The sequence below is a fragment of the Gorilla gorilla genome, chromosome 10 (genome assembly GCF_029281585.2).
Source record: "Gorilla gorilla gorilla isolate KB3781 chromosome 10, NHGRI_mGorGor1-v2.1_pri, whole genome shotgun sequence".
Taxonomy (NCBI): Eukaryota; Metazoa; Chordata; class Mammalia; order Primates; family Hominidae; genus Gorilla; species Gorilla gorilla.
In genome coordinates this window covers 109084370-109099391 of record NC_073234.2, presented here as the reverse complement: position 1 = coordinate 109099391, position 15022 = coordinate 109084370, and the positions used below count along the sequence as shown (strand labels likewise).

General features: G+C 42.7%; 1 protein-coding gene across 6 annotated transcripts in view; it reads right to left on the bottom strand.

The window, feature by feature from the left end:
• The window catches only part of CRADD (CASP2 and RIPK1 domain containing adaptor with death domain), a 367800-nt gene extending 353190 nt beyond the window's left edge, over positions 1-14610 (bottom strand). The window contains exons 1-2 of one of the 6 annotated variants that reach the window (XM_055357407.2): positions 14384-14610; positions 12773-13076 (exon numbers count right to left, since the gene is read on the bottom strand). In XM_055357407.2, coding sequence (XP_055213382.1) covers positions 12773-13070 — 298 coding nt within the window. In that variant the 5' untranslated portion in view covers positions 13071-13076; positions 14384-14610. The remainder of the gene's footprint in view (positions 1-12772; positions 13077-14383) is intronic. The other 5 variants (XM_019039442.3, XM_031001105.3, XM_063694215.1 and 2 more) reach the window with 5 other exon arrangements.
• Between the last annotated feature and the right edge of the window lie 412 nt (positions 14611-15022).

Here is a 15022-nt window from a genome sequence, read left to right as displayed (position 1 = left end):
CATGCAATTATTTCTCTGGATTTTCTTGAAGTTAGCTACCAGGTAGGCTGCTCTTACAGACCAGCTAGTGTGACAGTCACTTCAACTCCACCGAAGTCTGAATCTCAGCCTTAGAGGTGGGGAGGGCCCTCTTCCACATTCTTAGTGACTGTATCCTGCACTACCTTTCAACCTCAGAAAAAGTAGCTTCTGCCATTCCTGTATTACTTAGAGACCTCTTTTACCCCATTTAGTGGTTAACCATGGTTTGCTTTTCACCAGTTAAAAATTCTTTATATTGGCCAGGCACGGTGGCTCATGCCTGTAATCCCAGCACTTTGGGAGGCCAAGGCGGGCAGATCGCCTGAGGTCAGGAGTTCGAGACCAGCCTGGCCAACATGGTGAAACCCTGTCTCTACTAAAAAAATAAAAATTAGCCAGGCATGGTGGCGGGCACCTGTAATCCCAGCTACTTGGGAAGGCTGAGGCAGGAGAATTGCTTGAACCCGGGAGGCGGAGGTTGCAGTGAGCCAGGATCGCGCCATTGCACCCCAGCATGGGGGATGAGAGTAAAACTCTGTCTCAAAAAAAAGAAAAGAAAAGAAAATTCTTTATATTAAGTTTTCCCTATTTAAATTACTGTGTGGTTTCTGTCTCCTGAATGAATTGTGACTGGCACATGATGGAATAAAAGGGCTCAAACAAATACGAAAGGCCTGAAAAGTCACGTTTGCCCGTAGCACATGACTAATTAATAATAAAGAGATTGAAAGGGAAGAGATATGTTTAAAAACTAAATGAACAAAAATGTCCAGATCAATCACATTCAAAACCTTTATTTTACCTAATCATATTTCTTAGAAAACATATTTCATTTTCTTTTGTTTTTTTTTAAATTTGGTAACTGTTAAAAAAGAGACTGACATACACATAATGAAAATGCCGGCTATGTGTGAGACCTGAGGCAAGCAAGGGTCAGAAAATAAAGAAGCTGCAGCTAGCCCAGGTCAGGTCATCTAAGCCATGTGACTCCAATCAGATCTAAGAACTGGTAGGAGACTGATAGAGACAGGACCCTAGTGATTAGAAGCACAGACTGTGAGCCAGACTGTCAGTGTTTGAACCTCAGCTCTGCTACTGCCAAGCTGTGTGACCTTGAGCAATTTATCTAACACCTTAGTCTCCTCATCTGTGAAATGCAAATGATAACAGTAGTGCCTACTTCAAAGGGCTATTATGATAATAAAGTGAGTTTATATATCTAAAGCCCTTAGGCCAGTACCCAATTCAAATTCTCTTTCTAAACCTCCTCTTTACATCTACATTCTCAATCCATTTTTCTCCCCCAATACATTCTGATTTTGGAAAAGTTTAAGGAGACCTATGCTGCTCCAAAACTGCTTTCCAGCGTTTTATCTACCACCTTTGGCCCTCAACCTGGGCCTTGCTGTATGAAGAAGAGGTAAAGCATCCTCCTCCCTTAAAGGGCTATCATTTGTTTTCCAGGCCCATGGGCGTGAGACCTATTCAATCCAAAAAGAAGGAGGATGGCACAGTAGACAACTCTTGCTTCAATCAGCTTTCACCTCTTTCTTTTGGAACTTCCTTTCCCCACTTCAGGTGATTCTGGTGTCCTAGAGGAAGGGCTCATGACCCAAGTTTGGCCAATAGTCTGAATCTGGAAGGAAGGTACAGTGTAGAAACTTGATTGAAGATGACCATCTGATGGCCTGAGATCCCCCACTGTTGCCTCATTCCTGCCCTTATTAAGCCCTGAAACCTTTATCATTCCTTCAGAGTTGTGAACTACCCAATATATTTCAGAGAAATTTCTATTTTTATGTTACACGAAGTTCTACTATTTGAACAGAAGAACCCATATGCATGCTGTTAGACTTGGATATCCCTTCGTTTCCTCATCTATAAAGTGTTTCTAAGATCCCTTCCAGCTCTAACCTTCTGTAGTTCTAGCAACGGGACAAGTCACTGCAGATACGCTCTACTTGATCTATAATTCTCCACAGCAACTTCACCATTACTACTCAGCACCCACAGACCTTATCAACAAATGGTAGAATTGGGAGATGCTTTTAAAGTCTTGTATTTAGGTTATAAAACCAGAAGCCTCTCATTTGTCACTTAGTACATCTCGGCGGTATTATTTTGGTAATGGTATTGCCACCCTGTCTGCTATGGTGCTGAGCATAAATAGAACATGAACATTTCCAGGAATTGTCAACTTGGCACTTCTTAGAAGGAGTTAAAGTTTCTTTCATAACATTAACAAAATAAAGCCTAGGAGTAAAACCTGCCCCAAACTTCTTCTAGAAACTACATTCCTTTTCAATTAAAATTTACTGTTTGAAAAAACACAACATACCTTTTTTTCTTTTTCTTAGTCTGGGGGAAATGCCCTCAAAGAATCATATGTATACACTCCTTACTGCTTAAACTGAGGAACAAGCATAAACACAGCTGCCTATTAACATTACGTAAAGCAAACATTCCCACAGCTAGCTATAACAGCAGCCTACAAGTTTGAACTATACCCATAAAAAGAGAACACTACCTTGCTAAGCATTTGGTGAAACTCTGAAGCTGCACCACCAGAAAAGCTGGTTATTGGAACTGAGGGCTTTAGATAGCAAGATTTAAGAGCTGCAAAACTGGGACTGGATTCCAGTATCAGGGGAGCCAACACACTATCTCCTGATCACAGTCAAGGAGATTTAGTCTTTTTTTTACTCTCAAAGTAGCAAGTTGAAATGGGAGAGATTCAGGGGCTCTGTTCTGTGACCCCTCCCCACCGTATGGTCTTCCATTAGACCCTAGCCTTCCCCCAACCAAAAAAAAAAAAAAAAAAAAAGTATAAAATGAGAGATACAAGAGAGAGATACCAACCAGGAATCAGCCTTAGGACAAGAGGCAAGAAAGAGAAAGCCTCCTGAGGCTGTGTGTCTGGAAGAAACTGGAAGTGGGGGAGTTTCTGAAGAAGAATGAGGGTGATGGGCTCTGGAGCAGCCACAGGTTATCAGAATTAGGAAGAGGAGAAAACTGAATGCCGAGAAAGTGGTTTTATAAGATATGAATCAGTAGGCCTTGAAGTGAAATTTGACTTTATGTTGTGTGACTTTAAGTAAGTTATTTAACATCTATCTCTGTGCTTACATTTTCGCATCTGTTCAAAAGGGTAATAATACCACCTCCCTCATCAAGTTATTGTCAGGATTAAATGAATTAATAAACACAAAGGACTTAGAATATAGCTGGCAGACAGTAAGTCCCCACTAGCTATTATGATTATTTTACTGATGTTATCTGAAGTTCTTTGTGAGACACAAAAGACTGCTTTTGCTTTTTTTTTTTTTTTTTTTGAGACAGGGTCTCACTCTGTCACCCACGATGGAGTGTGCTCTCGACTCATTGCAACCTCTGCCTCCTGGGTTCAAGTGATTCTTGTGCCTCAGCCACCCAAGAAGCTGGGATGACAGGTGTGTGCCACCATGCCCAGCTACTTTTTGTATTTTTAGTAGAAACGGGGTTTTGCCATGTTGCCCAGGCTGGTCTTGAACTCCTGACCTCATGTGATCCTCCCACCTTGGTCTCCCAAACTGTTGGAATTAACAGGCGTGAGCCAATGCACCTGGCCTGAAATTCATTTTTAATTATGAATAAAGACCATGAGCAGACAGACAGCCAGTCTGACAGACTAAGCCAGTCCCACTCTTCCCAACTAGCCATTTGTCTCTCCTTCTCTCTTCCATCCTCGAGCCATCTTCAGCTCACTTTTTAACTGAGAGGAGCATCCAACTCGTTCTTCAGCAGGAGATTCTGTCTCCATTTGGACATAACCTGATCTACAGAGCACAAGGTACTGCATGTAGTTTGTAATGACTGTACCAAACAATGTGAATAGCAATAAAAATAATTCCCAAATTCAAATTCACTAGCAATTCAAACTCCTCCAATTGTTGCCTCATGTGTGTAGCCTATATATCCCCATAGAGCCCTAACGGATTTTAATGTTGGTAGCAGTATCACCCCCTGTATGGGGTCTGAGATTCTGGAACATTCTTGAGCAACAATGCTCAGGAAATTCAAGGAATAAAAGGATTTGCGAACTAATATCCCTCTACACCCTGATTCCTACCACCCTTCCATCTGGTGCTACCTGAAAATAAGAACAATGCTTCAAGCAAGTACACAGCTTTGGGAAGCCAGGACTTGGAAGCAGTGAGTGAGGAAGGAGGCACGCTCCTAACCAGCTGGTCAGAGCTCAAGGTTCTCAACCCTGGCTGCAATTTAAGATGACCTCGGGAAGCATTTGTACGTGTGCCTGACTTACACATGGGCATGCCCGTGTGTGCCTTTAACATCCCATTGCCCAGAACCCACCCTCCAGAGATTGTGTAATGGATTCACCTGGAGTAGAGCCTGGGCATCAGTAGTTTTGTAAAAGCTCCCCAGGTGATTCCAAAGCATAGCCACAGCTGAGCAACACTGAGTTAAATCAACCCTGATGTTCAATACAGTGTCTGATGCAGCCGAACGGTCTATACATCCACAGAAGGGAGAAAAAAAGGCATAGCCAGAATTTCTAAGTGAAAAGAATACCAAATCCATGTTTTAAAGTGAAATGGAGGCATCTCTGCTGGGGCAAGACCTGTCACATGTTTGCTATTCCTAGAAAGACCTGCAATTAGCTGCCAACAGATGCATTATTTCATCAGTCCCATAAATACTCAATGAAAGTCTTCCGCTTTTCCTTTATGTCAGCCTTGCAGAGGTAGGAAGAAAAAAATATTCTGATAAAATGCAGTACTGAACGATCATCATTTCCTTTTAAATGATTAAAATTAGCATTCATAAAAATAAAATATTTTAGTGAAATCTCATTCCAGCATACCTCTAAAGGCCCTTGGAAATTCTCCTCTTAAAATGAAAAAAAAATGCATTAGTACAATTTTTAAAAAGCCTCTTTCAATTATTAACACTGCAGCATAATACAATTCCATTTCAAACTCAGTGGGAAGCCAAGATTGCGCAGCAGAAAAAGTCCTAAATCAAGAGTTGCAAAGCCTGGATTCTAATCCCAGTAATAAATTACATTAACTAGCTGTGTGATCACGGGCAAGTTGACTTAATCTCCCTAGGCCTCTGTTTTCTCAGAGAAAAATTAGATGATCTGTGAGTCCCACCCAGTTCTAAAATTCATAATACCAGGATATGGCTCCATCTTGCTGACTTTGTTTCACTAGCAAGTAAATGTGTTTAAAATTTAGAGAACTTACGAATTTTGAAATTCTAGTTAATTTAACTAATTCCTGTCACTGGGCATAAATTGAAAGAGCAAAACTGTGAAGCATCATGAAAACAGCTCTATCTACTATCTATACTAGAACTGGAGCCTTCCTGCTTTAACTATGCCAGCCAGGTGATGGCTCCTCCCCCAAATGCCTGTCTTTCTTTTTAAATTAAAAAAATATATAATGAAAAGCAACTGTTGGCCACATCCTCACACCATTATTATTTTCTTTTTTTTTTTTTTTTTTTTTTTGGGATGGAGTCTCACTGTTGCCCAGGCTGGAGTGCAGTGGCACAATCTCGGCTCACTGCAACCTCCACCTCCTGAGTTCAAGCAATTCTCCTGCCTCAGCCTCCCGACTAGCTAGGATTACAGATGCCTGCCACCACACCCGGTTAATTTTTTGTATTTTTAGTAAAAATGGGGTTTCACCATGTTGGCCAGGCTGGTCTCAAACTCCTGACCTCAAGTGATTCACCCGCCTCAGCCTCCCAAAGTGTACGGATTATAGGCATGAGCCACTACACCCAACCATTATTTCCGTTGGTTTTGTTTTCGTTTTTTAGACGAAGTTTCGCTCTTGTCCCCCAGGCTGGAGTGCAATGGCGCGATCTCAGCTCACTACAACCTCCACCTGCCAGGTTCAAGCGATTCTCCTGCCTCAGCCTCCCGAATAGCTGGGATTCCAGGCGCCTGCCACCACGCCTGGCTAATTTTTGTATTTTAAGTAGAGATGGGGGTTTCACCATGTTGGCCAGGCTGGTCTCAAACTCCTGACCTCAGGTGATCTGCCCTCCTCGGCCTCCCAAAATACTGGGATTACAGGAGTGAGCCACTGTGCCTGGCCTATTTTTTTATAGTCTCCTTTATGTTGACACATTTCTACTTAAATGTAAGTAATGGTTTTTTCCTAAATAATTTCGTATACTTTCAATCTTATTTCCTATTCAATATTCCTATGAACATTTTTCTTTTTATTTTTGGTTGATACATAAAAATTGTATATATTTATGGGATACAGGGTAATATTTCAATACATGCATACAATGTGTAATGATCAAATAAGGGCAATCAGTATATCCATCATGTCAAACATTTATTCTTTCTTTGTGTTGGGAATATTCAAAATCCTCTCTTCTAGCATTTTGAAAACACATAATAAATTCCTGTTAACCATATTCACCCTACAGTGCTAGGACATTAGAACTTATTCCACCCATCTAGCTGTAATTTTGTATCCATTAACCAACCTCCCCATCCCTGCCTCCCTCATACCCTTCCCAGTCCCTAATAACCACAATTCTAGTCTCTAAAAGTCATGTATTTTTAAAAGGAACTTCGTAAATAGAAAAGTTTTGCTTGCCATAAATGGAAGGAACCCATTAAGTTGACACAAAAAAAAGCAATACAACCAGATTCTAGCTAAATACTGTTGCCCACAGAAGGCTTTAAGCACGAGGACCTCCTATCACTCTTACTGAACTGAAACAGAAATAGAAAGGAAAAAACTTTCTCATCATGTAATTCAATATTACTTAATCCCACATCCACATATCAACTAAAGTCATGCTACGAGCCACCCAAGATCACGGCTGCACACACATCTCACATGTTGAGAGCAAAAAAAAAAGGTAGCCACTGAGCCTCTGCTGATGTGGAATGTGATTCATCCCAGGGAGGAAGGTATTAGCCACATTGTCACCTGTGGCTCCCACTCGACTTCCTGTGTATTTGTGGTCCCCTCTATCTGAAAGCTCTCCTTCCTGTATCAACTCTGCAGCCAAACTCAGTTCTCTGCTCAGTGTCCCCTCATCAGAGAGGCTTTCCCTGACCACCCCCACCACCACCACACATACCGCTTCTCTTCATAGCACTCTTCACCACCAAATGTTATTTATTCATTTGCTTATTATCTGTCCCTGCCCTTATCCCCTCCCGCTACTAGAATACATTGAACTCCATGAAAATAAGGGCTCTGTTTTGTTTACTGTTATATCTCCAGCACCTACTGTCTTGCCCAGGGGTCCCCAACTCCCATACCGGTCCGTGGCCTATTAGGAACCGGATCGCAGAGCAGGAGGTAAGTGGCAGGCAAGCGAGGATTACCACCTGAGCTCCTCCTCCTGTTGGATCAGCAGCGGCATTAGACTCTCATAGGAGCATGAACCTATTGTGAACTGCGCATGCCAGGGATCTAGGTCGCGCACTCCTTATGAGAATCTAACGCCTGGTAATAATCTAAGGTGGAACAGTTTCATCCCGAAACCATCATTCCCCCCAACTCTCCCGTTGGTTGAAAAATTGTCTTCCACAAAACCAGTCCCTGATGCCAAAAAGGTTGGGGACCTCTGGTTTAGCACATGGTCAACACTCAGCAAATATTTGCTGGATGAACGCATGAATGCCCTCAGCTGATCTGGAGATCCTCCATTTGTCTTTATATACCCAGTACCTGGCATTCAGTAGGTCCTTAGGAAGTATATGAAAATCAGGCTGGGTATACACAGAAACCTGGGCCCTCTGCAGACTCTCCCTTTACCAGAGGGAAGTGTCTTGCTATGGATGCTGAACCACTGTTCTCACTCTAGCACACAGGACGCCACTAGGCAAACACTACTCAGCCACAGTGGAAGCACATGGATAGACTGCAAGCTAGATACACTGAGACCAACACTGAACTTACATGCAGAGCAAGGTCAATTACGTGGTATGATTGGAGGAACCTATGAAAAGAATCCCAAGCTAGAAACCTCTCTAATAAACCCATCACAATATCTAAAATATCTGCCATTAAGAGCTCAGTGACTTTAGATGCATCCAAGTATGCAACTCAGAGCTAGAATGTATCTCAGGAGGGCGGCAGGTGTGGTTCTGTGTTGTCACTCAAGGCTGGTGCCACAAGGGGCAGGCAGAGCCCTGGAGCCCACAGGTAGAGGGGAAATGGACTAGCCAGTCCTGCGCACTGCTGCTGTAAGAGCAGCCAGGGAGTCCAGGGCACAGAGTCTATGGGGAGGACAAGATCAAGCCCAGAGAAGGTTGAAGCAAGTGTCAGCTTAGGGACAGCCATTCCAACAGGCTCAAGAGTTGAGACATCCAATGCTGATGCCAGAGGCACTGAGCTGTGTTCCCAGAGTTCTGTTCTTCACTCTCGCCATGGCTAAGAATACATAAAGCATGAATCAAACCAACGGAGGAGAGAAAAACAAAAACACTCCCAAGCTTAATGGAAGACTGGGGCAAAAGGCAGAGAATCATGGCAGACACCCAGACCCACAGCCAGGGCCAACACAGTGGAACAGGGAGGGGGTCCTGTGGCCCAGGAGTCACTCCCACCGTGATTTACGCTGAGTCCCACCAGGAGGGGAGGCTGGGCTGCCATCAACCTCCTTTCCAGATCCAGATTAGCTCAGGCACTGGAGGGAGCTTGTCAGTGCCGACAGGCCCCATGAGCAGTGAGAAGCCAGGCAGGCAGGCACAGGCTGCCTTCACCCAGACACAGCACTGTCCCTATCTCCTAAATGACCTGACAGGAGCCCAGAGAGGATTTCCAGCTGATCTAATGTCTAGTATGTGACCTTGGCCAGAGAGACAAACCATGAAGTGTTCTCTCCACAGTGCCAAGGTGGATTAAGTCATTTTATCACCAGAATTCCTCTTTTAAAAGGTAAGAGTCCTCACAGGGTGAGAAAAACACAAAACCAATGATCCATTAACAACTTTTACAACTTAAACCTTTTTTTTTCTCCTAACAGAGATTGGGAGACTAGTCACAGAGGCAGATTCTGAGAGAATCAAAAGGTTTAGGGTGTTTTTGTATGTTTTGACATTTGATGGGGGTGGGGTTCAGAAGAGTAGAGAAGAACAAGATACAGCTCAATTCTCTAAAAAAATTACATCCAGCACGTAAGTAAAAAGCAACTAACCAGGATCAATCACCAAAATAAAGCCTCTGAGACAGCTCAAAATTTACAAGTGAAACAACAAAAATTAAAACAACAAACCAATAAAGGGGAAACCAAGCATCTCTGGGAAGACCAACACAAGAAAACCTTAATAAGATAAAATCAGTTCATTCTTAGAGAAGGATCAACGTCTTCGCTAAAAAAAAAGGCCATTCCTTCCCATTTGTTCTCAAGGCCTCCCAAGAGACTACTGAATCCATACAAATTAATTAATAAGTATGATCAAAATGAGGAAAAGTAAGAAGAGTTTAATATGTACATACATTAAGAGGTTAATGTGTACACACATTCTCCTATAGTCTAGATCCTCAAAACTCAAAGATATCTTTACAAAAATTTAAGTGGACTATTTTAAATCTTACTAAAATTACTCAATTACAACACTGGAGAAGCACCGAGGTCTTAGGCAGTAGGTTCTGGATTTCTTTTTTATAGGGACGTTAAATTGAAGGGATTTCAACTCTGATACTCTTCCCAGGATTTACAAAATAACAAAACCTAGGTTTCCAATTCAGTAAATCCCAATTTAATTTTAGAATTAAAATATTGCCACCAATTAAATTACTTTAAACATGTAAAAAATATTTTAAGGTCTGAAACAAGAGAAGGTGTTAACTATCAAGTTTAAATGCATCATTTCTTCCATTACTTCCACCCTTTCCTTCCCCAACACATAAAAAACATATATATCTCTCTATATATACATATATACATATACACACACACACACCTCTAGAACTTATGGTATACAGGATTTTCAAAAACATATGAAGATTTTAAAAGTGATTTTTAGGAGATAGGAAACTATAAAGTGAAGAAGTGAATGAATGATAAACCCCCAATTCAGGGCTTTTCACTGAGTGGGGGTTGGGAATGAGACAAGATTGGGAAGGAGTGCCCGGGGTTTTTAAAGGCAATCGTAATATTATTTTTCTTAAACTCAGTGATGAGGAGACGGGTGTTCGCTGTACCATTATTCTCCATATCTTACTTATATTTTGTAATATTATTCAAAATAGTCAATATTTAATAAATACAAGTCTTTTTTAAGAGAGTTTATGTGATTGTCACCGCGGAAGGTATTCAAAGACATATATAAATCAAACCCTCATTTCAGAATGTTTTTTTCAATAGCAGTGTTACTCAGTAAAAAGTAAAACAATTAAGATGACTGTACGAATTTGTTCCAGAGCCAACCTTCTACAGAATTAACAAATCTTGAGAAAAACCTTATTTTTCTAAACTTCTACACAGATATGCTCAATTTTTTTCCCATTATGTACTGCTTCATTCTGTTTGCTTTTTTAAAAAGCTATTTTTCCTCAGCTTCTCTGTAACTCTCATCATTTTGTAAAAAATGCCTTAATTCTTTCTAACTCTCTGAATGAATCTGAAGAAATAATGGGGTTATGGCCGAGCATGGTGGCTCACGCCTGTAATCCCAGCACTTTGGGAGGCTGAGGTGGGCGGATCACCTGAGGTCAGGAGTTTGAGACCAGCCTGACCAACATGGAGAAACCCCATCTCTACTAAAAATACAAAATTAGCCGGGCATGGTGGCACATGCCTGTAATCCCAGCTACTCAGGAGGCTGAGGCAGAAGAATTGCTTAAACCCGGGAGGCAGAGGTTGCAGAGAGCCGAGATCGCGCCATTGCACTCCAGCCTGGGCAACAAGAGTGAAACCCCGTCTCAAAAAAAAAAAAAATGGTATTATACCTCTACGAATGACATACAACAGCATGATCTGTATCACCCAAAATGACCATAAAATTAAATTCAGTATTTTGATAGTGAAAGGCTTTCAGTTCACCTGTTTTGTTGTTTCCAACTATATGATGCCAGCAGAAACCTCTAAGTCAAATATCAGGAAAACACCAATAATTTTTTAACATTTCTCCAACTCTATGTTATCTATTCTGCTTTCAATAAAGTCATAAAAACATCTAGATACATTTTGTTCAGACATGTGGAGTATTTAATTTTGTAAGGACAATCCAAGCAGTGAATTCCAGTGGTCCTCAAAAGCCAGCTGTCTAATATTTCAAAAAGCCTAAAGATACATTTACCTGTAACGAGCCCAGACTAGGAATGAAAATACTTTTGCTTTTTCCACTGGGATCTTACCAGGTCTTCCTAAAGTTAGCTGGCTATGTCATGCTGATCAGGTATTCAGACATATGTCAAAATATGAGGTCCATGGAGCAAAAATAGTAAAAGTGGTCTTATCATCAGTATTCATTTTTTTTAACCAGTATTTTAAAAATAGCAACCACGAAGTCTGGGGCCCACTGAACCGGAATAGTTCTATCACTCTTATCTGAAACCCCAGAGAACCTTGATTCTCTAACTTTGTTAAAAATTTGCAAGCCAACTTTCAATTACTTTTTTTTTTTCAATTTTTAATTTTTGCCAGTTCAGTTCTCTGCCCCTCTATCTTTGTAAAACAGAGTCAAGGGAGGTTAAGAAGAAGCAAGTGTTTCCATATCACATCTTCTTCCTGCTACAAGCCAGGCTAACAGAACCAGAACTGTTTCTCTCTTCTCCAGCTTCCAATTCTCCTTCAAATTAAACTGAGACCCTCCCCAAACTATTGCTCTTTGCAAAATTAAATACTCCAGTGTCTGAACAAAGCTAAACTAAAAAGGACACTTTAAACGAATAACCTTTAAAAACAAACTAAGTCAGCCTTCAAAATAATCCCCTTTGGCCACACAGGACAGCCCAGGGGACAGGTGCAGGGCATGCCTTCCTAGAGGCTGTCTCCTCCTCCATGAATCTGACCTTTTCCAGCTGGTAGCTCTGGCACCTCACAAATCAGTTGTCAGTAGGCCGAATGCCTGCTTTCCCATCTGCACTTTCCAAATGGCTCCTGATGCCAACGGCTGAGATATGACCTGGCTCTCTGATGAGAACACGCTTCCCAAGTGACATGCCAGGTTTCCTGGAAGCATTTCTAAATGCATTCTCTGAGCTCCCTCCCTCACCTCCCAGTCACGGTTCATTCTTCCTTCCCTGCACTTCCTAATGCCACCTCCTGATCCTATTCCTCCAACATCATGTCCCTTCAGTCCCAAATCCTTACCCACTTTCATCAACCATTGACCCTTGTCCTGCCTTACATCCCAACTTCAAATCCAAAGGGCATAGTTCTGGCTAGGTGTGGTGGCTCACGTCTGTAATCCCAGCACTTTGGGAGGCAGAGGTGGGTGGATCACCTGAGGTACGGAGTTCGAGACCAGCCTGGCCAACATGATGAAACCCCATCTCTACTAAAAATACAAAACTTAGCAGGGCATGGTGGCGAATGCCTGTATTCCCAGCAACTCGGGAGGCTGAGGCAAGTGAATTGCTTGAACCCAGGAAGCAGAAGTTGCAGTGAGCCGAGATCACACCATTGCACTCCAGCCTGGGCAACAGAGCGAGACTCTGTCTCAAAAACAAACAAACAAATAAGCAAACAAAAAAGCAAAGAGCATAGTTACAACATTTTGGAGCTGGTTCAAAGTGATCTTTCTGAGGCCTACCTGCAGGCAGGTCGGTCATGGCCTCTTCCCTTGCCTTCTTCAGCTTCTCCCTGACCCAGGGAAACTCCTGTAGGGAATCTAGGAATGTATCAAATGCTTTAGGGCCCCTGGAAGGTAGGATATCCAGCAGGAGCATTGTTTTCCGGAGGCCTGTGGTTTGAGCATTGATTTCTTGAATATGGTTTTCCGTCAAGATTCCTTCCTGGTAGAGGTACTGAAGAACCAGTCCCTCCACCAATACCTCTGCACCCAGCTCCAGGCGAAGTGAGCGGAGTACTTGTTTGTCTCTGGCCTCCATTTCTCCCTGGAAAGAGCCAAAATCACAGCTCAAATTACAGACATGTTGATGTGGCCCTAAAGACAGTGTCACTGCAATGTAAGTTCCTTCAGGTCAAGCACATCTTTAAACCATAGCAGACTGCCAGGTCATGGTATTTAATTCACTGGTTAATCCAAGCCAGGTTAATTTTGAATGTTTCCTAACATAATGAACAACAATGAAGATGAATCATCTTTTCTGTTTCTGCTTTTCACACAATGGGGTCCCAGCTCAATTCCTCGTTCAATAAAGAAATTTGGAAAAAGAAAAAAAAAAAAGTGGGTCAGAGACCCTTCTGAAAAAGCAATTTTTATCTGAAGATTACAGAGCAGCACTAATTTTAACATGCTGGAGAAGAAATGGTGGTTTTATTTTCATATTGCCCTTATCAGACCTGCACCACCACCACCACCACCACCAAGGCAGGAACTGCCAAGGTGGACACAGGTGCCCTTTTTTTGATCACAAGTATTTGCAAAACCTGATCAGTAATAGGAGTGCAGGACAGAAATCAGCAGGTTCAGAATTTAAGGCTTTTTTCGCTAAAAGTCCTCTACACGATCACCTTTAAGAAAATTGTTGTTTGTGCCCAGTCTACAATAAACTTTACACAATATACAGTCACAGACTCCATTCCTTCCCACTAAGAATTCCGAATCTCCAGCACAACACTGTCGTGGCCACACATGCATGGGACATTTTATGGGATTTTTTTTCTTTCAAAAAAAGCTCACACCCCAGCACTGGTCAGTAGCCAGGCACGATTTGAAGGTGCAGTTCCACCACCCCTGCACCAGTGTGCTGTGGCTTGGTTGTGTGTAAGGCAGTGAAGGTTAAGTGACCGGGAAGGCAGGCAGGGATGACAGATGGGGCTTCAGACACACCCGGGCAGTACGACCACGGCTAGGCGACACCCGATCCCACACTCCCCCTCGCAACCCTGTAAAGTTCAGGAGGTGACAGGTGAGGAGGGGAGGTGTTCACGTTTGGCTGTGAGCGCCCATTGGGAACCTTTTTTAAAGTCTCTGCTTCGGCCGCTGAAACCCTTGTATCAAACAGGAAGACTACGGGCGGTTTCTGCGGCAACTCGACCCGCTAAAGAGGGAGTGCTGGGAATGAACTTAAGAGCGGACCAAGGGGAGAGCGGGCCTCCGGCACTGCCGCAGCCACCCAGCCTTGGCCCGGATCGGAAATGCGGAGCAAGTTAGCAGGGCGGGGAAGCCCCCGCAGGGCCCAGGTCGCAGACGCTACAATGCAGGACTTTCAAAGAAAGATGGATTCCTGTTACTTACGTCTGCAACCACGTATCTTTGGGGCGGGGGAGAAAAACTGCAACCGGAATCCTGACTGTTAGGGAACCTGCCCCATAAGCACCATCTTTGTTAATGGCGAAAACCCTAAACAGGAAGTGTTGACACCATCTTTGTTGAGGGCAAGTACAGGAAGTGCTGTCGCCATTTTTATTGAGCGTTCAAGGGTCGGATCGAAGCTCTTCCCGCCATGCTTACTGTGGGTAAACAATTCAATAGCGGGGAGATGGACAACCGTAGCGTCACTTAAAGGGTATCTAAGTAATGGAGTAATTGAATCATTGCATTTTAACACAGTAACTCCATCAGGGCCTTGCACACAATTGACCTAACAGAGAGGCAGGTCAAAAGTCACCCTAGTAGAGAAGCCTTCTCTGACCTATCAGATTAAAACGGCAAGACAGCTGCGCTCATCTCCTGCACTCCCCATTAACCAGCTTTATTTTTTACGCATCACCATCTTATTAAAACTTTTCACTTATTCATTTGTTTATCCTTCTGCTTCCCTACATTAAAATGCAAGGTCATTTATTTATATCAAGGGTTCCTGCCCGCAAAGAGTTTACAAATCTCTCAGTCAGGATTTCATTGCAGCACTCAGCTAGTTACTCCTAGTCAGAA